Source organism: Megascapheus bottae, chromosome 31 (genome assembly GCF_031878675.1).
Source record: "Megascapheus bottae isolate mThoBot1 chromosome 31, mThoBot2.hap1, whole genome shotgun sequence".
In the NCBI taxonomy this organism is placed as follows: Eukaryota; Metazoa; Chordata; class Mammalia; order Rodentia; family Geomyidae; genus Megascapheus; species Megascapheus bottae.
Genome location: NC_143539.1, coordinates 8,542,996 through 8,568,370, shown reverse-complemented (window position 1 = coordinate 8,568,370; position 25,375 = coordinate 8,542,996). Strand labels below are relative to the sequence as shown.

The following is a 25,375-nucleotide window of genomic DNA, read 5'->3' as shown; positions in this document are numbered from 1 at the left end:
CCTAGTGGAAGAGTGCTCGCCTAGCATGCACAAAGCCCTGGGTTCAATTCCTCAGTACCACATACACAGAAAAAGCCAGAAGTGGTGCTGTGGCTCAAGTGATAGAGCACTAGTCTTGAGAAAGCCTAAGGACAGTGCCCAGGCCCTGAGTTCAATACCCAGGACTGGCAAAACAAACAAAGGATGCTGAGATCTGAGGATCAAGGTTCAAAGCCAGCCTGGGCAGGAAAGTCCATGAGATTCCTATCACCAATGAAAACCATCAGAAAACCAGAAGTGGCGCTGCAGGTCAAAGTGGTACAGCACCAGCCTTGAGCATAAAAGCTCAGAGACAGTGCCCAGGTCCTGAGTTCAAACCCCAGGACCTATTAAAAAATAAAAAAGAAAGAAAGGAGAGAAAAGAATTAGTGAAAATGCCAGGCTTGGTTGCTTTCCAGCCCTTAGACCAGGCACCGGGGGTAGGTGTGGCAGTTTAGGTGAATGGATGCTGTCCCAGCTCCCCCCACCCCAAGCTGCAGGAAGCTGGGCCCACACCCTGCACGCCCTCCTGTGTCCAAGTGCAGTACTGCAAGGCACAGGCACCAACAATCATGAGGAACCCAGAAACAGGAGTCGCAGGTCCTGGTCTTTCTCCCTGGCAGGCATCCATTTGACCAAACTGGCTTTTGATACCGGCAATTTGAGGGGGCCAGATTTCTCTCATTTACTCGTGGTGTGTGTGTGGAGGGGAAGTATATGCTGGGACTTGAACTCAGGGCCTCACACACTCTTATTGTTTGCCTATTCGTTTATCTGTTGGTTTGTTTCCTCCACTCCAGGCTGGTGTTCTTACCATTGGCGCCATACCTTCACTTCCCACATCTTGGGGATTCATTTGGAGATAAGATTCTCCCCAAACCTTTTCTCCCGGGGCCTGGCTTCAAACTATGATCCTGGGCTCTCAACCCGAGCCGCTGGGATTAAAGGCAATAGCCTCAGACTCTTGGCATTGGTTTAGAGATGGTGTCTAAATTATCCGTCCTTCTCCGACCCATCTCCGTGTGACTCCCCATCTTCCCAATGGCAACCCCAAATCCAAAACCTGAGTGTCTTCCCTTTCCCAGTTGCACCCCCACTCCCCCCAAGCCCCCATCCTCCCCATGAATACCCTTCACACTCCAGACTCCCGACTGCAGCAACTGCCTTGTTCTTTCTTTTCTACTACTTGTTCCAAGCACCACAGGCCTGGCTTTACAGATAGAATGTTTCATGGGGAAACTGAGGCACGGCACTACTTCTACCTCAGACCCCCACGTCCTTGTGTGAGCCTTTTGTGCTTGCTGGGATCCCGGTGGTCCCTCATCCCAGCCCCAGGCCACCAGTGGAGAATTAAAGACCACAGCTGGAGAAAGTTATAGGGAAATAAAGATGGCTGGTTTATTTCCACTGAGAAACACAGAAGTGAGGGTGAGGGGAGGGTCCTACATATATACATATATAATGTATATATATATATATCAGCACAAAATTGGGGACCCCAGGGGCTGATTTCTCTGTTCATGACTGGGGGCCTCAAAGACACCAGAACAGAGAGGGGGATGGGGAATCATGGAACCCCAGTCCCCAGCTGAGAAGACGGAGGGATGTCAACACCCTCCCCCCACCAAAAGGGTGGCCACAGCTGGGAGTGCCTGGGGGAAACCCAGTCCGGCTCCTTGAAGAAAAAAGCACCTTCATCAGGCCTCAGGGGTGGCTGGATGGAATTTTCTAGAAGGAAAAAATAAAGGGGGGGCAGGGGAGAAAAATCAAATTAGACACAGACTTCAATCCCTTCCACCCACATCTGGGGTGTTACTTTATTGTCCCTCCTCCTTTGGCCCCATCCACCATAGATCCCCTTTTTTCTCTTTCCCCTAAAACAAATGCTGTGGTTCCCCCAGGTTGATGACTAACCGGTAGCCTTCTGGTCACTGTCATGGCCTCTTCCAGGGCCTTTGGCCCCCTCAGCGGTGCTCCTTTCTCCAGTTCCCCCTCCCTCACTTCTGGCCCGTCCCTCAATGTAGCCCCCTGGTTCTCAGAACTCTGTGGTATTGGTTCCATCTTCCATTCAATCCTGTTTCCCCAATGGGCCCGGGAAACTGTCTATCTGTCTACATCCTAAGAGGACCCAGGAAATGGTAAGGTCCCCTGGGCCCCAGAGGTGACATTCCCCACCCCCCTATTTTTCTTTCTTTCTTTTTTTCTTTTTGTGCCATCTGGGGCTTGATCTTAGGGCTTGGGAACTGTCCCTGAGGTTTTCTGCTCAAGGCTGGCACTCTACCACTGGAGCCACAGCTCCACTTACAACTTTTTCTGTTTTTGAAGCACTGAGGAATTGAACCCAGGGCTTCATCTATTCAAGGCAAGCACTCTACCACCAGCGTCGTATTCCCGGCCCCTGGAGGTGATATTTCTGTGTGGCCTGGCCGCAGACTCTTGACACTCACCTACCAAAACTTGAGCCACTTGAGCAGGTCAGGCTGTGCCTGGGACGCCTAGGACAGGAGGAAGGGGACGGGTGAGCATGGACGTGGACTGCCACCTCCCTCTCCAGCCTCGGACCCTCTGTCCCCAGCCACATACTCACCGAGGAAGCAGCTGTGGCTCCTCCCTGCAAGACAAAGACAGAGGAGGTGAGTCGGGGCCACACCAGCCTCGATGGGCTCCGCCCGGCCTCCGCCTCCCTATGGCTCTCCATCCCCCACGGACTCGAACATTTCCTCAACATGAGGCCGAACATGACCCCTGAGCCCGCAGAGATCAAGGCTGGGGACAGGAGAAGAGATGGCCCTCTGCCAGCTGGGTGAGTCGAAACAGGCCACCTTGTGGGTACCCACATGGGTATCCGCCCCTCCTTTCCTCAGCCACAGGGACTTGAACTTGGGGGGGTCTCAAGCTCGTGCTCAGCTTTTAGGCTCACTTGAGCTGCACACACACACAGCCCTTTTACTTTACTCTTAAATAAATAAAGTCTCGGGCTTTTGCATAGGCTGGCCTCAGAATGCAATCCTTCAACTGCTGCCTCCGGAGTAGCTACCATTGCTACAGTGCCTGTTTGTTTGTTTATTGCCAGTCCTCTACCACTTGAGACACGGTACCACTTGTGGCTTTTCTGGTGGTTCCCTGGAGATGAAAGTCTCACACACTGCTGTCTGAGCTGGCTACAGACTTCAGACCTCAGCCTCCTGAGTAGCTGGGACAACAGGCGTGAGCCACCTCACCTGGCTCTTTCGGTGGAGAGGATACTGGGGTAGAACTCTGGCCCGTCATTGCCTGCTGAGCTGTTTTCAGGGCACCCGAGTGTCAAACAAACAAGGTTGGGTGGAGACTCACCTTCGGGGGCGTCTTCACTGAGTTCTGCCAGCCTTGGCTAGCAGCATATGCTTGTTGGTGGTGCTTGTGGTTGAGGGGAGGGGAGGAAAGGAAAGAAGAGATGAAGGCGCTTTGCTCTAGGATAAGCCCCCCTTCTCCCTGCCCTCACTGGACACTGCTTTTACTATTTTCTTGCCAGTCTTGGAGCTTGAGCTCAGGGCCTGAGCACTGTCCTTGGGTTTTCTCAAGGCTAGAACTCTACCACTTGAGCCACAGCACCACTTGCAGCTTTTTCTATGTATGTGGCACTGAGGAATTGAATCCAGGTCTTCATGCATGCCAGGCAAGCACTTTTTCCACTAGGCCAAACTCCCGGCCCACTATTTTTTTTTTTCATTTTTAAAAATTGTTTGGCAGTACTAGGGTTTGAACCCCGATCCTCTTACTTTTCCCTTTGGTTATTTTTGAGATAGAGTTTTGTTTTATTATTATGATTATTTTTATCCTGGGTCAATCTGGACTGTAATCCTCCTGTTTACACTTCCTGCCACAGCTGGGATGACAGGTTTATGCCACCATGGCCAGCTCTTTCTGTTGAGATGGGGGTCTCGTGAACATTTTCTCCTAGCTGGTCTGTATCTCCAGTCCTCCCCAATCTCAGCCTCCAGAATAGCTGGAATTATAGGCGTGACTTACCATGCCTGGCTCAGATTGGATGTTTCTGAAATCCCGGTGTGTGTGTGTGTGTGTGTGTGTATGTGTGTGTGTGTGTGTGTGTGTGTGTGTGTGTGTGTGTGGTACCAGTCCGAGAGCTTGACCTCAGGTCTAGCTGCTGTCCCTGAGCTTTTTCAACTCAAACATAGTGCTCTACCATTTGAGCCACAATCCAACTCCTAGTTTTTTGCTGTTTAACTGGAGGAAAGAGCCTCACAGGCCTCCCTGCCCTGGCTGGATTTGAACTTTGCTCACCTGGTCAGTGCCCCCGGCCCTCTTCTGGAGGGAGGCCATGTCTGAGCCCTGAGAGGTAGAAACAGTGCCGTCATGGTCTTTGCACTGGTCACAGGCGAGCCTGGCTCCAGCTCCCCGCCTGGGCCCTGCCCACCCTCGGCCACCCTGCCATGGACAGGTGATCTGATGGCCACGTGGAGACCACGCCCCCAGCCCAAGTAAGCCACAGAGGCCGTGGCCACAAGTGTGCACTGGGGTACAGACGTGCTCACGCCACAGCTCCAGCCGCCATGGGCTCACCAGATTTTTTTTTTTTTGGCCAGTCTTGGGCCTTGAACTCAGGGCCTGGGCACTGTCCTTGAGCTTTCTCAAGGCTAGAGCTGTCCCAGCTTGAGCCACGGCACCACTTCCGGCCTTCTCTGTGTTTGTGGTACTGAGAAATTGAACCCAGGTCTTCATGCATGCTAGTCTTACCTCAATTTCTTTCCAGTTGAAGAAAGGAGTTCTGCGTTTGAAATCCTGGAAGGGAGAAGGGAGGAGAGGTGAGCAGCCCCTCAGAAAGCCTGAAACACTGAGGGTTTAGGACAGGCTTGCACCCAGCAGTGGAGCTCACGCCTGTAATCCCAGCTACTCAGGAGCCTGAGATCAGAGAATTACGGTTCAAAGCCAGCCTGGAAGGTAAGTCCCTGAGACTCTTATCGCCCAACGCACCACTGAAAAGCCAGAAAATGGAGCTGTGGGGGAGCGCTAGTCTTAAGTGAAACAAGTTCAGTGACAGCGCCCAGTCCCTGAGTTCAAGTCCCAAGAGTTTGGGGGTTCCAGGGTGTTGGGGGAGAGGCCCCATCCAAACACAGTATGATGACCAGGCTAGGTGCTGTGGTGAGGAAGGCATCACGGTGGGGGCAGGGGTCCCCTAGGAATCCCCCCAGGTATTGGAGGGGGGGCGGCTCTTACCTCCCAAAGCCTGCGGAAATAGAGAAGAGCTCGGGTGCTGGGAGATGGGATGCGACCCTATAAATTAAAAAATGGGAAGCTTGAAGAATGGCATTTTCTTTTTCCGGGTGGGGAGGTCAGAATCGTGGAGGCCAGGCAGGGCAGTTGGAAAGGCTGGTTCTGAGGACATAGGGACCTGAGGCTGTCATTTTCCCTGCTTAAGTCCACATGTCCCAGGTGGGGCTTGATTGCCCCCAGATCTTCTCGAGAACATTCCGTAAGTGTTTGGATTGATTTGAACCTTAATTCCTTCTCGGGGACTTTGACTCTCATCCCTCTCTCCACCCACCCCCCCTGCAATAGCTGGAGCAGAGACAGAGCGGGCCTCCCTCCCTCCCTCCCTCCCTCCCTTCTCACCTTGTCCACTGCATCCCAGTTAATGAAGCCCATCTTGGATTTTAAGTTCTGCAGAGAAACAGAAAGAATCATCCTGGTCATCAGCCAGGGAGCTGGTGACTTGTGCCTGTCATCTTAGCTGCTCAGGAGGCTGAGCTATAAAGGATTGAGGGTCGATGCCAGCCTGGGCAGAAAAGCCCTTGAAACTCATCTCCAGTAAACCACCAAAAAGCCAGGCTTGAGCTATGGCTCAAGTGGTAGAGCACTAATCTTGAGCACAAAAACTCAGAGACAGTGCTCAGGTCCTGAGTTCAAGTCCCAGGATTGGTACATACAAGCAAATAAATATAAATAAAAAGGACTTGGGACCACAGGCAGGGTGGGGTTTTTCCCAGGAAGAGGGGACTACAGTCATATAAGCCTCACCTTCCAGAAGTAGTCAAAGTCGAAGGGCCCAGGAGCATTCGGAGAGTTCTAGGGAACCATAGAGAAAGGGCAGGAGGATAAGAAGTCACATTGCATTGTGACTTCTTTGGAACAAAGCCGGGCCAGTGGCTCACAAATGTCATCTCAATCACTCAGAAAGCTGAGATCAGAGAGTCCCAATTCAAAGTCATCTCAGGACAGGACAGTATGGGACACTCTCATCTCCAACAAAACAGCAAAAAGCTAGAGGTGGAGCTGTGGCTCAAGTGGTAGAACACTGGCTGTGAGCAAGAGAGAAAGAGAGAGAGCACTTAGAGAGCACCCAGGCCTTGAGTTCAAGCCCCAGTGTCAGCATGTTTTTCGCCAGTCCTGGGGCTTGAACTCGGGGCCTGAGCGCTGTCCTTAGGCTTTCTCAAGACTAGCGCTTTACCACTTGAGCCACAGAACCACTTCCAGTTTTTTCTATGTATGTGGTACCGAGGAATCGAACTCGGGTCTTCATGCACGCTAGGCAAGCACTCTACCACTAGACCAAACTCCTGGCCTATCAGTGCCAGCATTTTAAGAAGAAAAGTGAGGCAGGGTCAAGAGGTATGGTGGGGGGAGGCCTGGCACTGAGGTGGTTGAGATTTGAACTCACCATAGTATTGACTCCACTGAAACTTCCAGCTCTTCCACACTCCTCATTGTACCCTTGGCCCTGGGTGAAGGAAACGGGGTGCTGGTGACCCATGCAAATGTGGGGCACAGCCTGCCAGCTGCCCTGCTGTCCCTTGCTCAGTCCCTGCTGCCCCTACTCCAAGCCCTGCCTTCCTGGAGTGACTGGCATGGCCAAGCTCCGCCTACCCCTCCCTGCTCTGTCCTCAAAGCACCACTGAAAATGATGGGTATAGCTTACATGTGGTCGTACTGTGTGCAGCACACTTTGTCTTATCCTACCATGTTCCTGGGTGGTCGATGCTTCTGTGTGTGTGTGTGTGTGTGTGTGTGTGTGTGTGTGTGTGTGTGTGTGTGTGTGCATGCTGCAGCTTGAACTCAATTCCCGTGGAGCTGCTGCAAGTCACTGAACTTGGGGTTCAAATACCAGCTCCATCACCTGTCAGGCTCTGGGAGTGCCAGCTTCCTGCGGTCAGGCTGGGATTCAGAGGCCTGACTTACTCTCCTTTCCCTGGTTATGACTGAGCTTCCTGTACTAGAGGCGGACCAAAGCCAGGCACGGGTGGCTGGCACCTGGAATCCCAGCCCCTCAGGAGGCTGAGATCGAAGGAGCGGAGTCTAAAGCCACCCTCGGCAGGACTCTATGAGACTCTTATTGCCAATTAAATACCAAAAACAAGGGCTGGGAGTATGGCCTAGTGGTATCATACTGGCCTAGCATGGACAAAGCCCTGGGTTCGATTCCCTGGAACCATATACACAGAAAAAGCCAGAAGTGGTGCTGTGGCTCAAGTGGTAGAGCGCTAGCCTTGAGGAAAAAAGTGTCCAAGGACAGTGCCCAGGCCTTGAGTTCAAGACCCAGGACTGGCAAAAATAAATAAATAAATAAATAAATACCCCAAACAAGCAGGAAATGGTGCTGTGGCTCAAGTGGTACAGTGTTAGCCCTGAGCAAAGAAGCTCAGGGACAGCGCCTAGGCCTGGATTCAAGCCTCATGGCTGCCAGAAACAAAGAGGGGGTCAGTAGGGAGGGAAAGAAGGAGGGAGGGAGGAAGGAAGGATACAGGGTTTTTCTGTGGGTCCTTTTCCCCGGCCTGGCATTTTGTCCCACCCCCCAGGGTCCCTCCATCCCCAGTCTCCCTCGCTCACCCGATGGCCGCTCGGGCTCCCCAGGAGGTGAGCGCCCTCGCTGCTTTCCTAGAGAGACAGAGTGTGGAAGTGAGTGGGGCAGGGGCGGGGGGGGGGGACAGCAGGACGTTATTGTGCAAGTGAGGAGTGACTCATGGGCACCAAAACCCCGGGCAGAGCGCCTCCTCACTGACGATCCATCTCCTCTGATAGATGGATTTGTGCCCAGCTCTCACCAGAGCAGACAATGTCTGATGCTTTGTTCATTGGCTGGTACTCTACCAACTGAGCCATGACTTCAATCCCTGTCTGTTAAATTCATTTGTACAAACTGCCCCCAAAGGCCCCCAAGGCATCTGGCTCTCCCCTAGTTTTCCTTCGTGTGTGTGTGTGTTGGTGTTGGTACTGGGACTTGAACTCAGGGCCTAGATGCTGTCCCTTAGCTTTTTCACTGGCAAGCACTCTACCACTTGAGGCACACCTCCACTTCTGGCTTTTTGCTGGCTCACGGCAGATAAGAATCTTGTGGACTTTCCTGCCCAACCTAGCTTTGAACCTCAATCTTCAGATCTCAACAATTTTCCACAGCAGCAGGTGGATGTAGAGTGAGATACAGATTTGATTGCCATGTGGTGCTCTGGATTTCTTGTTTAGATTGCCTCTCCTCCTGCTGTTGATTGGCAGCCGGGGCTCTGGATTTCCTGTTTAGGACCTGCTCTCCTGCTTGTTTGTTGGAGGAGAGCCTCTGGCATTCAGGGACTCAGTGACTCAGGCATACAGCAGTCACAAGCCGGGGTCTGTGGTCCTTACCTGACTCCCAGATTCTTTGGCCATCCATACGTCATTCCCTGAATTGTCACACTGTGGAAAAGGGAGACTTTCAGGTTTTTTTCTGAATCACCAATCCCAATCCCGAAACGGAAGCTTTTTTTCTTTTCGGAAGGGCCTCACCCTTGCAAGGCAGGTGCTCTACTGACTGAGCCACATGCCAAGTCTTCATTTTTCCCACCTAAGATCTCGTACTTCGAAACCTGAGGCCAGCCTCCATCCAAAAACCTTTTACCTGGGCCTCCAGAGAGGTCAGATCTGTGGAGCTGGGATTACAGACATGAACCACCCCACCCAGCTTGTGGATGAGATGATGTCTAGCTAGCTTCTCACCCACACTCTGCCCTCAGGCTGGCCTGGAATTTCATTCCTTCTAATTAGGCCTCCCATATAGCTGGGATTCTAAGCATGAGCCATTGCACCCCACTCTATAACAGCAACCTTCCTCACTCTATCCAGCCATGCCCACACTCCCTAATCTCCAAGGGTGTGCTGATTCCAATTTCTTTTCTTTCAGAGTTTAATGTCTACCTCCCCTCCCATCCTGACCACTCACCTCAGGTTTACTTCTGCTGCCCGATCCGCCTCCATGCCCACTGCCTCCTCTGCTTCCGCTGCTTTCCCTGCTTCCACTGCTTTCCCTGCTTCCACTGTTTTCCCTGCTTCCACTGCTTTCCCTGCTTCCACTGCTTTCCCTGCTTCCGCTGCCTCCATTGCTTTCATGGTTTCCACTGTCACTGCTTGAGGAGGAGTCAGAACCAGTTCCCTAGAAGGAAACAAGAGCCCCCCCATCTTTCAAAGGACAAGCTGGGGCTGGAGGCTCACATCAGTCTTCCTAGCCGCTCAGGGGGCTGAGATCTGAGGCTCGCAATTCACAGCCAGCCTGGACAGCAACGTTCATGAGAACTCTTTTCTACCAAATAAAAAGACAGAAGTGAAGCCATGGCTCAAGTGGTAAGAGTCCTAGCCTTGTTCAAAAGCCAAGGGACAGTGCCTAGGCCCTGAGTTCAAGTCCCAGGAAAAAAAAAGTTTGTCGGGCATTGTTATGGGTATTTGTGTGTGGAGAGGACTCCTTCTTAAATTCCAACCCTCTTCTCCACCCTCCATGGCTTCCTCCGCCGGCCAAGATGGGGGTGGGGGGTGGGGTGGGGTCATTTATCCAAACAGAGTGCCAGGTATGTATAGTTGCACACACACACACACACACACACACACACACACACACACACACCCCTCCAGGAGGCAGCAACATAAGCACACACTAGTAGAGCATTACCACCATCTGCCACTAGGGGCAGGCTGAGGCACACACTAGAGGCGCGTTACCACCACACGCCACCAGGGGTCAGGCTGGAGCTTACTCTGGTCCAGCCCTTCCTCACCAGCCCTCCCAGAAGAAAAGGAGGGCCTTGGGGTCCCCCAAATCCTTACCCTGGAAACGGAAAAGGGTGCATCACAGTTAATCGAACTTTCTCTGCCCTAGATGGAGGGGGAAAGAGTCGTGTTAAGGGGCTGCACACCAAAACTACTTGTTATTCAGCCTGGTCAGAATCCCCAGCCCCTTCGCAGACCCCCAGGGAAACTGAGGCCAGCTGGGCCCCTTTTTTCTGCACCCGCTTTTCTTTTCCTTTCTTTTCTTTTTGCCTGTTCTGGGACTTAAACTCAGAGGCCGGTGCTGTCCCTGAGTGCCTTTTGCTCAACTAGCTGCATCCCTTTTCTTAAACCTTCCATGCCTGTGGCTGTCCTCTTGGCCCTCTCTGTTCTTCAGGGTCCTAGGCCATGTGCTACAGTTATTAATGTCCCTTTCAGGGGTCCCCAAGTCTGTAATCCTGGCTCCCCCGCCCCCCGCTGTTCCCCAACAGCTCCTGTGTGCCTGTTGTATTTTTCCCTGCCTTCTTTCCTCCCTCCTCCCCGCCCTGCTCAGACAGGCTCATCAGGCCAGGGATTGAGGTTAGACAACAAGCAGCACTCTCCCATCCGGCCAAGGCAGCTCTTGGGGAAGAGTCCCACGAGGGGCCTGGCTGACTGAAGCTGGCCGTGCTGTCACTTCGATGGCTCATGGGGAACCCCAAGGCTTTCCTCCTTGACAAGGGTCCCCAGAGCCCCCACCCATTTCTGCCCTCAGCCATGGGACAACACTCACCCTGCTGGACCCAGAACTGCTGCTGCCACTGCCACCACCGCCGCCGCTGCCACTACTACCACCACTGCTGCCGCTGTGGCCACTGCTGCCAGAACCACTGCCACCGGAGCCACTGCCACCAGAGCCACTGCCACCAGAGCCACTGCCGCCGGAGCCACCACTGCTTCCCTGAGAGGCAGAGGCAGACAGGATGGTGGGACCAAGGCCAGGACCATCAAAGCCCTGTTTTGGGGTGCCACAGACCCCCCCCTCTTACCCCAGAATTGCTGGAGCTGCTTCCTGAGCCAGATGGCGGTGAGTTGGTGCACTGGAGAGTAGAGAGTTTTGTCACAGTCACTTGTGGGCCAGGCCTGGTGCTATCTCTCAGGCCAGAGGTCCCCCACTACCTGCGGCCTGGTTCTCTCCCCCCTCACTGCTGAGCCCCCATCAGCCTCCGTCCCCCCCATGGCTGTCCCTGTCCCCAGGGCCCCCTCACCTCGGAGGAGCTGCCTCGTACGGAGCCATAGCCGGGCTGCGCTACAACTCTCTAAAAGGAAGGGGAGACGGGAATGTGAGGTGTGGGCAACCCCCCCAAAACTGAGTCTGGGTGAGGGGTGCCGTGTGGCTGGAAAGGAGGGGAGAGAGTCCCCTTACCTCATCATTGGTCCCGTAGTTGAACAGCCCTCGTGTGTCCCCTCCCTGGCCGGCAGAGCCACCCACAGAGTTGGTTCCAAAACTGGCTTGGGGGCCTCTGGGGTGTGCTTGACCCCAGGGGGAGCCGGCTCCCACACCATTGCTCTGCTCCGAATTGAACATGCCATGGCCTCCTGAAGAGCCCTGAAACAGAACAGCCCAGGTGGGCTCCACGCTGCCACCCCTCACCCACCGTCTGTGCAGGAGGCTGAGATCAGAGGATCAAGGTTCAAAGCCCTGCCAGGCCAGCAAAGTCTGTGAGTCTTAGCTGTAATTAACCCGCAAAACCCCAGGCGTGGAGCTGTAGCTCACATGGTAGAACGTGAATCTTGAACAAAACACACAAAAACTCAGACAGGGGCTGGGAGCGTGGCCTAGTGGTAGAGTGCTTGCCTAGCAGGCATGAAGCCCTGGGTTCGATTCCTTGGTACCACGTGCACAGAAAAAGCCGGAAATGGCACTGTGGCTTGAGTGGTAGAGTGCTAGCCTTGAGCAAAAGAAGCTCAGGACAGTGCCCAGGCCCTGAGTTCAAGCCCCAGGACTGGCACCAAAACAATAAATACATAGAAAAGTCAGGGCCCTGTCATGACTGCTCTCTGCCCCCAACTCAACTCCAGCCGAACAGCCCCATGGATCCTGACAGCCATTTCCCAGTGGCACCCACAAAAGTGCCCCTCTCCACGGGGGCTCCCCAGGCACTCACCCACACCCCGGAGTGGTGGGTCTCCTCCAGTCCACGCCGGAACAAGTCCTCCGCATGCCTGCCCGCCTCTTCTCCGAGGCTGCGGGCAGCTTCTCCCAGACGATGGCTGATGGATTCCCCTCCGGGCTCCCTGGCCCCAGAGCTGCCCCCAGCTCCGTGCCCCTGGTCCATAGCATCCTGGACACCCGAGCTGGCCGCCTCCTTAGCGCCTTCGCCCAGCGCTCCCTGGAGCCCTGCGCTGCCCGGATTCCCGCCTCCTTGGCCCAGGGCGCCCTGCACGCCTTGGCTGGCAGCCTGGCCTGCGCCCTCACCCACCGCTTGCCCTACTCCGTGACTGATGGCCTCACCCAGGCTGCCATGCTGCAAGGGGCCAGCCACCCCGCCGCCCAGACACAGGGCCAGCAGGAGGCAGCCCAAGGTCCCCCACATCCTCATTGCCCCCTGAGGACCCCCTCAATCCTTCCCACCAGTCTTCACCCCGCTCTCGGCTGCTCTGACTTCTTTTCTCGCTCCCCGCCTCTGTCCACTGCTTTCCTCCCGACCACCGCCCTGGGCCTTCTCGTCCTCAGCCTTCCTCTTGCTGCCCTGGAAACCCACAGCCCTCTCTGGTTCTTTCTAGAATGTGCGTTCCCTGCCACTTGCCCTTATACTGTTGGCTGGTGACAGCTGACAGGGTTGGGTGGCCCTCGGCCCCGCCTCCCTGTGACTCAAAGCCCAGCCACCGATAGGGTAATGAGTTCTAATTGGGAGTGTTGAAACAGAGAGACAGACTGAGGCAGAGAGAGAAGAGAGAGAGAGAGACAGAGAGAGAGGGAGAGAGAGAGGGCACACGAGGCCTGGGGAGGGACAGAGGAATGGGATGTAGTGAGTGCAAAACAATCTCTTTGTTACCCAACCTCTAAGAATTTGGGGCACAGGGTGGGGTCGGGACCATTTGAGGAGAGACATGCCAATGTACCCCCAAGGCCGGCGGCTGGGGAACACTCAGGAGAGTTCCTACACAGGCAGACAGGACCCCAGCAGGGAGAGAAGGAGGGGAGCCCCCTCCAAGGGGACTCCCCACCCCCATCTTGGGTAAGCCACATGTCAGGGTACAGGGAGCCATGCTTGGTTCCTCTCAGTCTCAGTTGGCAGGAGTTTCCTTCCCACATGGCACCCAAAAGAGAGCTGTTTTCTCACTCTGTCATATGTTCAAGTGGGGGAGTTTGGGGGGGGGCACAGGCCTGGGTTCAAGTCCTCACTTTCTTTAAAGGAAAAGGTGGAGGATTCCCCCTTCCTCATGTCCCCGCGGGGACACTGGAGCTCCAGAGGGCATGGGATGACAAATCCATGTGACTGGTGGAGGCAGTGCCTCAGTTTACATTTCATCCCTGTCGTGGAGAAAGCTGGATGTGAAGCCGGGTGAGCCGGGCAGACTGGCTGCCCTGAGCGGGGAGGGGCCCTGACCCAGGCCTTCATCCTGTTTACCCGGACTGAGGGCCACCACGAGCTCAGAGCCACCCCAGGATTCACCACACCCCAGGCCCAGCCTCCCTCCAGGGGCCAGAACAGACCTGGAGAGCTAGAGGGTCAGCAGAGGTCAGGAGCCATCCATCAACACCCAGCTTCTCGCCTTGGGCTCCGCCTGAGATCAGGAATTCAAGTCATCAACTCCAGCTCTCAGCAAGTACGACCGACTTCTGTTCTCAGGGTCCCCCACCCCCCGACACACACACCCCATATCCTCCCCATTTGGCCTCATCCTGTATCACTGGAATCCATCACTGAATTAGGAGTGGCCAGTTTCCGTAGGCCTTTCTCAACATCTCTCCCTCTCCACCCCACACCCGCACCCCAGCCTGTATCATGTGAGCCCCTCCTCAGCAGGTAAACACCATCCCTGACCTGTCGCCTCCTGGCCACCGCCTGCTTCTGCCATCTGCCTGGTGTAATGAGAATAATAATAATAATAATAATTTCCGAGCCAGCTCACCCAACAGGACACCACTCTAGGAGACTGTTGTGCGTGCGTGTGTGTGTGTGTGTGTGTGTGTGTGGTCTCCAGGCCTGGGTGCTCTGCTCAGCTTTTGCACTCAAGGCTGGTCTCCACCACGTGAATCCCAGCCCCACTTCCAGCTGTGTCCACGTGACTCCTAGCCCCACTTCCAGCTGTTTGCTGGTTCACTGGAGAGAAGAGTCTCATAGATTTTTTTTTTCCTGCCCAGGCTGGAGGTGAACCCTGATCCTTGATCTCAGCCTTCTGTGTAGCTAGGGTGACAGGCATGAGTCAGAGACTCCCGGCTTGTTGTCCCACTTAAGGACAGAGAGAAGCAGGAGTATGTTATAGTCCGGCCCTCCCCACCCCCTCACTTCAGGCCCGTCAATCACTCTGGCATCTCCACTCACCGTGGAAGCTCCTTCCCCCTCCCTCCCCTCCCCTCTGTGTGGCTCTGATGGGCTGCAGGGGGTTTCAGCAGAAGTCTGGAGCTTGCTGCCTGCCCTACTTCCATTGGTCAGGGGTGTGGGGTAGAGGACAGAGCTGGGCAGAGATTTCTTCCCAGCCACCCCCAAAGGACCCCATAATTCCCAATGCTGATCCTTCTGCCCCCCTTTTCCACCAGTAAGGCTTTTCTTACAACCAGCTTAGTTTCTTTTTTCTTTGCCAGTCCTGGGGCTTGAACTCGGGGCCTGGGCGATGCTCCTGACTTCTTCAGCTCAAGGGTAGTCCTCTGTTACTTTGAACTGCAGTTGCCACTTCTGGTTTTAGTTGGAGATGAGAGTCTCAGGACTTTGGCGGGCTGACTTTGAAGTGCAATGTTCAGATCTCCGCCTCCTGAGTAGCTAAGAGGACAGGCGTGAGCCCCCCTGGCCAGCCCAGCTTAGTTTTTTACTTAAGATGTTAAGCCAGGAATCACCGCCAGCTACTCAGGAGGCTGAAATCTGAATATTGAGGTTCAAAGACAACCTAGGCAAGAAAGTCCATAAGACTTTCCAATGAACCAGCAAAAAGCCAGAGTGGAGTTGTGGCTCAAGTGGTAAAGTGCCAACCATGAAGAAAAAAAAAATCAAGCAATAGGGCTTGAGTTCAAGCCCTGGTCCCTGCACGCGCGCACACACACACACACACACACACACACACGTCTGAAAAAGGCCAAAACATGCTGATTCTTTTGGGGGAGTGGATTTGAACTAAAGACCTTGAGTTTGTAGGCAACCACTCTCCCATTTGAGCCATCGCTCTAGTTATTTTTCAGATAGAGTTGCTGCAAGTCTTTGCCTGGAGTTGGCTTCAGATTACCATCCTCCTGCCATGGCTGGGATAATGGTTCCATGTGCCACCATACCCAGCTTTTATTGGTTGAGATGAGGTCTCGCTAACTCTTTGCCTGGACTAGCCTTGAACAATGAGGCTCCTTGTCTCTATGGCATAACTGAGGTTACAGGCATAAAGCACTGTGGGGTGTGTGTGTGTGTGTGTGTGTGTGTGTGTGTGTGTGTGTGTATGTGTGTGTGTGTGCGTGTGTGTGCGCGTGCGCAGGTCCTGGGGCTTGAACTCAAGGCCCAGGCACTATCCCTGAGCTTGTTTACTCAAGTCTGGTACTCTCCCACTTGAGCCACAGCTTTTTTGCTATGAGGTGATTCATTGGGGATGAGTCTCACAGACATTTCTGTCCAGGCTGGCTTCAAACGGTGATCCTCAGATCTCAGCCTCCAGAGTAGCTGGGTTGACGGGTGTGAGCCACTGCGCCAAGCAGGGAGCTTTTCTTGGAGCCCTGGCTTTACGGTGTTTTGGGGGTCCTGGGGTCCTACCCTCCCCCTCCTCCTCATGATCCTGCCCCCGGGGGAGGTGGTGAGGATGGCGTGAATCACATTGCTAAGTGCTTAGCACAGATTCAGTTAGCAGCCAATAAAAGGTAGCTGTGCAGGCCCCACCCAGACTCCTCGCCCTGCCAGCAGCCCCGCGCCAGCCTCGGTGGAAACTGGCTTTTCCTCTCCTCCATGCCTCCCGGGCCTCCTGTCCACCCTTCTTGGCAAAGAAATGCATTTCTCATTCATTCTTATCCTGTAAGTCTTTCTCAAGCCAGTTGCTCAAACCCAGACATTGGGAGCTGGCTGTGCCCTGGTGTTTGAACTCCTGAAGCTGGAGGAAACCGCTCTTAAGTAGGGAATATTGGTGATGAGATGACAAAATGTTACCACGATATGAAGCATGAGATGGGCGTGGGGAGGGGGCTTGCTGGTGGCTCATGCCTGTCATCCCAGCTACTCAGGAGGCTGAGATCCAAGGATCGTGGTTCAAAGCCAGCCTGGGCAGGAAAAGTTCATCACAAAGCCAGAAGTGGTGCCATCGCTCGTGTGCATAGCACTGATATTGAGCAAAAAGAAAAAAAAAAAACCATGGACAGCACTTAGGCTCAGTGTTCAAGCCCCAGGACTGGCACAAGAGAGAGAGAAAGAGAGAGAGAGAGAGAGAGACAGAGAAAGAGACAATGACAGAGGAGAGACAGAGACAGAGACAGAGACAGAGGAGGTTGGGAGGGAAGAGCGAGGCACTGGTGGCTCAAACCAGACACCCCAGCCACGCAGGATCTGAAGATTGTGGTTTCAAGCCAGCTAGGTCAGGAAAGTCTGTGAGACGCGTCTCTCCAATGAACTATTCAGAAAAAGCTAGACAAGGTGCTGTGGCTCAAGTGGTAGAGTTCTAGCCTTGAACAAAAGAAACTTAGAGGGGCTGGGAGTTTGGCCTAGTGGTAGAATGCTTGCCTAGCACTCTAGGTTGATTCCTCAGTACCACATACATAGAAAAAGCCAGAAGTGGTGCTGTGGCTCAAGTGGTAGAGCTCTGGCCTTGAGAAAATCCAAGGTCAGTGCTCAGGACCTGAGTTCAAGGCCCAGAACTGATGCAAAAAAAAGGAAGCTTAGGGACCGTGTCCAAGCCTTGACTTCAAGCCCCATGACTAGCACTGGAAAGGAAGAGGAGGAAGAAGAAGAGGAGGAGGAGGAGGAGGAGGAAGAAGAAGATCATCATCAAAGGCTAGCCCCTGGCCAACGCTTATGACCCTAAAATAGATAGATAGATAGACAGACAGACAGACAGACAGACAGACAGATAGATAGACAGACAGATTGCCACTATAAATTGAAGGATTTAGGAGAGTGAGGTGCTTCCTTCTATAATCCCAGCGACTTCACAGCAAAATGTGGGATACCATGAGCATCTGGTGGTTCACATAATCTCAGCTACTCAGGAGGCTGAGCTTTGCAAATGGCAGTTCGAAGCCAGCCTGGGCAGAAAAGCTTGTGAGCCTTTATCTCCAATGAACCACCAAAAAGCTGCAAGTAGAGATGTGGCTCAAATGGTAGAACACCAGCCTTGAGTGGAAAAAGCCAAGTGAGAGTGTGAGACCCTGAGTTCGAGCCCCAGGACCAGTGGGCACGCGCATGCACACACACACACACACACACACACACACACACACACACACACACACACGAGCTTAGCACTTGACTCCCACTTTTAGGCTCCTACTCGCTTCCCTTTGTGATTTCTGGCACCTCACTCCAGACTGTTTACTCCGTCTGACACATCTGGCAGCTGACAGTGCAGTGAGGACAGAGCCTTTGCTAAAATAGAATTATCTTCTTTTTTAATTAGGAAAATGTTAAAAGGGCATCCTGTGGATTTTTACACAGTGACAGATTTAAGAAAGCATAATTAAACCAGGCACTAGTGGCTCACACCAGTAGTCCCAGCTACTCAGGAGTCTGAGATCTGAAAATTGTAGTTCAAAGCCAACGTGGGTAGGAAAGTCCATGAGACTCTATCTCCAATGAACCAGAAAACCGAAAGTGGGGCTGTGGCTCAAAATGTTAGAATGCTAGTCTTAAGGAAAAAAAAAAAAAAAGCTCAGGAACAAGTGCCCAGGCCCTGAGTTCAAGTTCCATGACAAAAAAAATCATTAACAGGTGGTAAATGTGTGATTGAGGGCGTCTAATAAAATAATATTGGCAGAAGGGTGGGGAGTTTGGCCTAGTGGTAGAGTGCTTGCCTAGCATGCACGAAGACACGGGTTCAGTTCCTCAGTACCACTTACATAGACAAAGCCAGGAGCGGTGCTGTGGCTCAAATAGAGCACTAGCCTTAGAAAGCCCAAGCTCAGGCCCTGAGTTCAAGAGCCAGGGTTGGCATCGTCGTCATCATCATCATCATAGAATTGGTGGAATTTAAGTGGTGGGAGACAAACAGATGTCCACTGTAAGTCTTCTACCTTGTCCCACGTTGGCTCTGGCCATCATTGTGGCCTCTGCATGGGAGGCAGGCTGCCTGAGACACCTGCTGAGGCCGACTGCTGCAGTACAGGCTTTCCTGGGCCCAGGTGAGAGATGCTTGGGGTACCTGGGAGTGGCTGGGTTCTGGCAAGGGGCTGGAGAGCAGATGCAGGTCTAAGGCCTACCTGCCATTCTTTCTTTCTTTCCTTCCTTCCTTCCTTCCTTTCTTCCTTCCTTCCTTCCTTCCTTCTTTCTTTCATTTGTGCAGGTCCTGGGACTTGACCTCAGGGCCTGAGCACTGTCTCTGAGCTTTTGTGTTCAAGACAGTGCTCTACTATTTGAGCCACAGCACCACTTACAGCTCTTTTAGACGGCAGCCTCACACGTTTCTATCCTGACTGACTTTGAACCCTGATCCTTAGATCTCAGCTTCCTGAGTAGCTGTGATTACAGGCATGAGCTATTGAATCCCAGCTTCTGCTACTTTCTTACAGGTTGTGCTACTACTGAGCCTCAGTTTCCCTCTTCTACTCAAGAGGATGAGAGAGGAGACATCTGAAGGATCTTTCCTTCCTTCCTTCCTTCCTTCCTTCCTTCCTTCCTTCCTCCCTCCCTCCCTTCCTTCCTTCCTTCCATCCTTTCTTTCTCTCGTCTTTCCTTTCTTTCCCTCTACTTCTCGCTCTCTCCCTCTTCTTTTCCTGTCTTTCTATACTTTCAGTACCAGGGATTGAACTCTCCAAGCTCTTATTTATTTATTTATTTATTTATTTCCATTCCTGGGCTTGAACTCAGGGTCTGAGCACCAAACTTGGGCTTTTTTAAGGCTAGCGCTCTACCACTTGAGCCACAGCACCACTTGCAGCTTTTTCTGTGTGTGTGGTACTGAGGAATTGAACCTGAGTCTTCATGCATGCAATCTACCATTAGGCCAAACTCTGGGCCCCATCATTGATTTTTTTTTCCACTAAAGGCTCCTAACATTCTGTCTGTTGAACCTCCAAGATTTTGGGTGATTTTATTGTTGTTTTCGTGTGTTAATACTGGGGCTTGAACTCAGGACCTCAAGTTCTCACTTGGTGCTTTTTTTTTTCTTCACTCCAGGCTGGCGCTCTCCTAGTTGAACCATGCCTCCACAGCTCTCCTTCTCTTGGATGCTTGGTTTATGTGCATCTGTCCACTGGTGTGTACCTACTGGTGTTACACACACACACACACACACACACACACACACACACACACCTGTCCATTTCTCTCCGCATGCAGAAGTGGGTGTGTCCCCACCTCCGCAGGCCTCTGCCTGCCTCCCAGTGGACGCAGCCCCAGAACCTCTTACCTAAGAGGGGATTTGCCGGTGTGAAGCTTGTCTGGCCTGTCAGGCGCCCCGCACCACACACAGGCGTTGCACAACCAACACAAGCCACTATTGTTATTCGTGGAGTGTCTCCACCCATGTGACAACACTGACCCGCCCTGGGATTCCACATCATCCCCCTTCTCTCCCAGGCCATGACACCCCACGTGGGGGCCCGGGCCCAGTGTAGAACACAAAGTGTGGCTCGTCCCCTAGCCAGCCCTATGATTCTGGAACCTTCAGCTTAACCTGCACAAAGTCCCAGACACCCCCCAAACCCTGCCCTGTGTCACAGACACCCCACACACATATACACATATACACGCCTCTGGACAAGTAGCAAGGAGCACAAATGCCTGCACTCTGCCCATCCCTCTTTAGGCAACACAGTGGACCAGGCTGCAAGATGTCAACAGATCACATTTATTCACAAACCTCAGGATGCCCCCCCATCCCTCCCACCCCCCCCACTAAGGAAATCCGGGACCCTCCCCCCCACCCCCACACCCTGCTTCTCCAGGTCACGATGACAAAGACACTTGCTGGGCATCAGCTTATGGCATGATGTTGGCGACGCTCTGCAAGAGAGGAGAGGAGGGGGTGGACTCAGAGTTTGCAGGCCTGAGGTCCCCTAGATCAGGACTGGCACCTTATTTTTTATTTATTTTTGGACCACAGGGCCAGGGTGGTGTGTCTGCACTTTTTTACCCAAGGCTGGAGCTCTACCACTTGAGCCACACATCCACTTCTACCTTTCGGATGATTCTTTGGTGGTATGAGTCTCATGGATTTTCCTGCCCCAGCTGGCTTTGAACTGCCATTCCCAGATCTCAGACTCCTGAGTAGCCGGGATTATAGTTGTGAGCCACTACACCTGGCTATCCACCCAACTTGTACAAAACAGAATGCTTGCCTAGCATGCATGCAGACCCATGTTCGATTCCTCAGTACCAATACATAGAAAAAGCCAGAAGTGGTGCTATGGCTCAAGTGGGTAGAGCGCTAGCCTTGAGAAAGCCCAAGGACAGTGCTCAGGCCCTGAGCTCAAGCCCAGGACTGGCAAGAAAAGAGAAAAGAAAAGAATTGAGATAGATGATGAATTGTTTTCATCTTTAGGAGCCTTGTCATAATGGCGACCCTTTGATCTGAGGGGACCAGAAAACCAGTCCCTCGGATAGAGGAGAGCTGGGTCTGAGGTAAAGCAGAAAGTCCTGAGCACTGTCCCTGAGCTTTCCTTTTCTTTGCTCTACATTTGCGTCACAGCTCCACTCTGATTTTCTGGTGGTCCACTGGAGAGAAGAGACTTTTCCTGCTGTGATCCTCAGATCTCAGTCTCCTGGGGTTGCTGGGATGACATCTGTGAGCCATGGGCGCCTGGCTGAGAGATTTTTCTTTTTCTTTTTTTTTTTTTTGCCAGTCCTGGGCTTGAGCTCAGGGCCTGAGCACTGTCCTTGGACTTTCTCAAGGCTAGAGCTCTACCACTTGAGCCTCAGCACCACTTCTGGCTTTTTTTCTATATGTGGTACCAAGGAATCAAACCCGGGTCTTCATGCATGCTAGGCAAGTACTTTAACCACTAGGCCAAACTCCTGGTCCCTGGCTGAGAGATTTTTTTGCATACTCTCCCTCTCTGGCTCTTAGGTGCCCTGGTGTTGGTTTCTGCCAGTCTAGGTTGGCTAAATGAGCTGGTTGGGGGGACCGCCAGGCTGGGCCAGTTATGTTGGGGGACCTAGTGTCCTCATGGAGACAAGGAAGAAGCCGCACCAGGCACTCACCCTCCACAGAGCCGGCAAATCCATGAAGGGCTTGTTGGCCGAGGCCTGGAAATCAAAGGAAAGGTCAGTCGCCAGGCTCTGTCTCCCGAGACCATCCTAGGAGGAACCCCCAGTCACCTCCATCACCCCCGTTCCCTGGGGGCAGGACTTACTCCAGATGCCAATGGCGTTGTGACGGCCCCTCCTTGATGGGCGGAAACTCCGCCTTGATGGCTGCTGCCCTGTGAACAAAGACCACATTTACTTCATGGCACCCCTCCACGCTGTAGGTTCTCCCACTCACCTGCCCCTCCCCCTGGGCATGCACCCCTCCAGGATAACCCCTGACCTCCATGCTCACTGTCCAGAGACACCCTCCCCAAAAGCCCACTCACAGCACAGAGGGAGCACCCACCCACCCCAGATGTGTGTCTACCTCCTGCTGACGTATCACCAAGGCCCCCCCATAACTGGGAAAAGGGGCTTCACTGGAGAGAGGAGGGGACCAGAGGACCCCCACAGGGCAATGTCTACCAAACACACACGTACACTTGCACTGTTTCCCTTCAAGTCTCCACTTGGGGAAAGTCTGACTGAGGGAAGCCCCCTGCCTCGTGGAAGATTGCCCTGGTCTGGGATACAGGGGTGTCCTCAATAGCTGAGACCATTCCTTAAGATGGCAGCTCTGCTTGTTCATGGATCTTGGAGAATGATTTGAGATACTGCTTCTTTGGCTTCCAGAATGTTCTACCTAAATGGTTAGTGGATTCTCTAGAAAGTCCCCTTCTCTTATCAGGCAGGGCAAGAAGAGAAAGACTAGAGCCTGATATTTCCCATCTGGCACTGGCTTGTGACCTTGGCAGGAGTGCCTTAGTTCCCCTATCTAAACATCAAGGAATAAAGGGCCCATCCCAATACCTTGGGGCTCCCCCGGCCCCAATCTGTGCTGAAGAAATCTGATTTCACAAGTGTTTTCTGTTCCTAGGAAAGGTCTTCATGTTTCCCCCTCCCATTTCAGTCCACCTTAACTAAGAGCAGTTCCCTGAGCATGAGGTCCCCTCTGTGCTGTCTGGAGTGAGCTTTGCAAATAAGATGCCTCTGACCCAGCTCTTTCATAAGGGAGATGGAGAAGAAAGGAAGGGAGCAGAGATTCATAGCTACCGAAGCTTCTTTTTTTGTGCTAGTACCAGGACTTGAACTCAAGGCCTGGATCCTGCCACTTAGCATTATTTTTCTTAAGGTTCACATCTACCACTTGAGCCACATCTCCACTTCTAGCTTTTTTTGGGGGGGGGCGGGGAGGAAAGGGGATACTTAATCAGAGATAAGAGTCTCACTGTCCTCTAACCTCTCACTTTGATCCTCAGGTCTCAGCCTCCTGAGTAGCTAGGCTGACAGGCGTAAGCTTCTGGTGCCCAGCTGCCCAGCGAAGGTTCCACGGGCTCCCCAAATATCCCCAGGGTAGCACCTCGCCCTCCCCCAGCCCCTAATCCCCCAGGGTTTCTCCATTCCCCACCACAGTTCACCTGATTGGCCTCCTTGCTGGCTTGGTTGACCCCATTATGCACATTCTGTTGCAACCTGTCCATTTCTTTCCCGGCCTGGTCCGCAGCATGGTGGACCCCTTGGCCAAGTTTGTCCACTTCCTTTCCGGCCTGACCAGCAGCATTGTTGAGCCCTTGGCCAAATTTCTCTGTCTCCTTTCCAGCCTGGTGGAACCCATCGTGGACCCCGGAGGCCACTTTGTCTGCTTCCTTTCCGGCCTGTTCAACGGCATGGTGGACTCCCTGGCCAAACTTCTCCACCTCTTTCCCAGCCTGGTTGATCCCACCATGAACACCAGGAATTATTCTTTCCCCCACTCCCCCAGCCGGCCCTGCCGAGTAATAACTACCACCGCTGTGGCCAAATTGCTGCGCCTCCATGGCAGCGTGGCTGAGCCCCTGGTGAGCGCCCTGGGACACCTTGTCTGCCTCCTTCCCAGCCTGCCCCGCCGCATGGTGGAGCCCCTGGCCCACCTTCCCAGCCTCCTTCGCCGGCTGACCAAAAGCATGGTGGGCCCCATGGCCAAATTCATGACCAAACTTCTCTGCTTCCCTCCCAGGCTGTCCGAAAGCATCCTGGACCCCTTGGCCAAACTTCTCAGCTTCCTTTCCAGCCTGGCCAAAAGTATGGTGGACCCCTTGGCCAAACTTCTCAGCTTCCTTTCCAGCCTGGCCAAAAGTATGGTGGACCCCTTGGCCAAACTTCTCAGCTTCCTTTCCAGCCTGGCCAAAAGCATGGTGACCCCCTTGGCCAAACTTCTCTGCCTCCTTCCCGGCCTGCCCAGCAGCATGGTGGATTCCTTGGCCAAATTTCTCTGCCTCCTTCCCAGCCTGGCCAAAAGCATGGTGACCTCCTTGGCCAAATTTCTCTGCCTCCTTCCCAGCCTGGCCAAAAGCATGATGACCCCCGTGGCCAAATTTCTCTGCCTCTTTCCCAGCCTGGCCAAAAGCATGATGACCCCCGTGGCCAAACTTCTCTGCCTCCTTCCCAGCCTGGCCAAAAGCATGATGACCCCCGTGGCCAAATTTCTCTGCCTCCTTCCCAGCCTGGCCAAAAGCATGATGACCCCCGTGGCCAAACTTCTCTGCCTCCTTCCCAGCCTGGCCAAAAGCATGGTGACCCCCATGGCCAAATTTCTCTGCCTCCTTCCCAGCCTGGCCAAAAGCATGGTGACCCCCTTGGCCAAATTTCTCTGCCTCCTTCCCAGCCTGGCCTGCAGCATGGTGGATTCCTTGGCCAAATTTCTCTGCCTCCTTCCCAGCCTGGCCTGCAGCATGGTGGGCCCCGTGGCCAAGCTGCCCAGCCTCCTTCCCGGCCTGCCCGGTGGCATGCCCCGCTGCCTCACTCCCTGCCTGACTGACCCCATGGTGGCCCCCGTGATGGATTACTTTGTCTGCCTCCTTCCCAACCTGTCCAGCAGCATGGTTGACCCCGTGGGCAAACTTCTCTGCTTCCTTTCCCGTGTGTCCGACGCCACTGTTGATCCCATGGACCACCTTGTCCAAGCCGGTGTTGACGCCCCTCTCCACCTCCTTGCTGGCCTGGCTGCCCATTTGGCTCAGTCCATTGAACACCTTCTCCACTTCCCTTCCGGCTTGCGTCAGGCCATTGTTGATGCCTTCCAGGGCTCTGCCCACCTCACGCTCGGCGTTGCTCAGCCCTCGGTTGATGCCTTCGATGACCTTCTCCAGGGGGTCCTCACTGGCCGCCCGGGCAGGCAGCGCCCCCAGGAGCAGGAGGAGGCCACAGGCACTGAGCACGCTTGCCCGATGCATGTTGCTGGAGAGGAGGGAAGGGCGCAGAGAGAGGCCCAGGCGGACAGCCTGCTATTTATCCTCCGCCTCCCGCCCTCTCCTCCACCCCGCGTGACTCAGTTGCCCTTGTGTGAAGCACCAGCTTGGTCCCTAGTCCAGGAGGTATTTCCCAGGGAGATTGGCGTTGGGCAATCTAAAAGAGGAGGAAGACGGGGTGAGTCAAGTATGGACAAGATTCCCTGGCATTTTTCCCCTTGCTCTACTCAAGTTCCTCCACCCTGGAGGAAGCTGCTTGCCCTGCCAGCCGTTTCCTGGTTTCTCCCCCACCGCCCCCCCCCCCTCAAATCCAGATGGATGGATGGATACAGCTCCCATTTTTCCCTCGAAGGGACCCAAGCATCCAATGTTCCCTAGCATGGAGAGTTTGGGAAAGTGAAAGGGGGGGAGGGTGCTGGGAATGGAGCCAGGCTCCGTTCTTGGAATCCTAGGCTATTCAAGAAGCTGAGATTTGAGGATTATGGTTCAAAGCCAGCCTGGGCAGAAAAGTCTGTCTGCCTC

General features: G+C 53.7%; 2 protein-coding genes and 1 long non-coding RNA gene across 5 annotated transcripts; all 3 read right to left on the bottom strand.

The window, feature by feature from the left end:
- Nucleotides 1-2,482: 2,482 nt before the first annotated feature.
- Nucleotides 2,483-3,412, bottom strand: LOC150043977 (uncharacterized). Its single transcript, XR_016533382.1, has 3 exons — nucleotides 3,352-3,412; nucleotides 2,606-2,629; nucleotides 2,483-2,513 (listed from the first exon to the last, which is right to left on the bottom strand). It is a non-coding gene; the product is annotated as an uncharacterized LOC150043977 (long non-coding RNA).
- Nucleotides 3,413-4,257: 845 nt separating this feature from the next.
- Nucleotides 4,258-12,599, bottom strand: Dmkn (dermokine). Its single transcript, XM_090322544.1, has 15 exons — nucleotides 12,165-12,599; nucleotides 11,423-11,605; nucleotides 11,265-11,315; nucleotides 11,046-11,096; nucleotides 10,790-10,957; nucleotides 10,029-10,078; nucleotides 9,214-9,412; nucleotides 8,629-8,679; nucleotides 7,840-7,887; nucleotides 6,674-6,733; nucleotides 6,034-6,081; nucleotides 5,629-5,676; nucleotides 5,233-5,289; nucleotides 4,753-4,797; nucleotides 4,258-4,347 (listed from the first exon to the last, which is right to left on the bottom strand). The coding sequence occupies exons 1-15, from the start codon at nucleotides 12,597-12,599 to the stop codon at nucleotides 4,258-4,260; spliced, it is 1,584 nt and encodes a 527-aa protein (XP_090178670.1).
- A 7,671-nt stretch (nucleotides 12,600-20,270) lies between these two features.
- Sbsn (suprabasin) lies at nucleotides 20,271-25,004 on the bottom strand. 3 transcript variants are annotated; one of them, XM_090321876.1, is made up of 5 exons: nucleotides 24,452-25,004; nucleotides 23,045-23,281; nucleotides 21,692-21,760; nucleotides 21,540-21,584; nucleotides 20,271-20,342 (listed from the first exon to the last, which is right to left on the bottom strand). In XM_090321876.1, the coding sequence occupies exons 1-5, from the start codon at nucleotides 24,836-24,838 to the stop codon at nucleotides 20,319-20,321; spliced, it is 762 nt and encodes a 253-aa protein (XP_090178002.1). In that variant the 5' UTR covers nucleotides 24,839-25,004; the 3' UTR covers nucleotides 20,271-20,318. The 3 variants fall into 3 exon arrangements, with proteins under 3 accessions (XP_090178002.1, XP_090178003.1, XP_090178001.1); XM_090321877.1 differs by having other exon boundaries at nucleotides 24,473-25,004; XM_090321875.1 differs by having other exon boundaries at nucleotides 23,045-25,004.
- Between the last annotated feature and the right edge of the window lie 371 nt (nucleotides 25,005-25,375).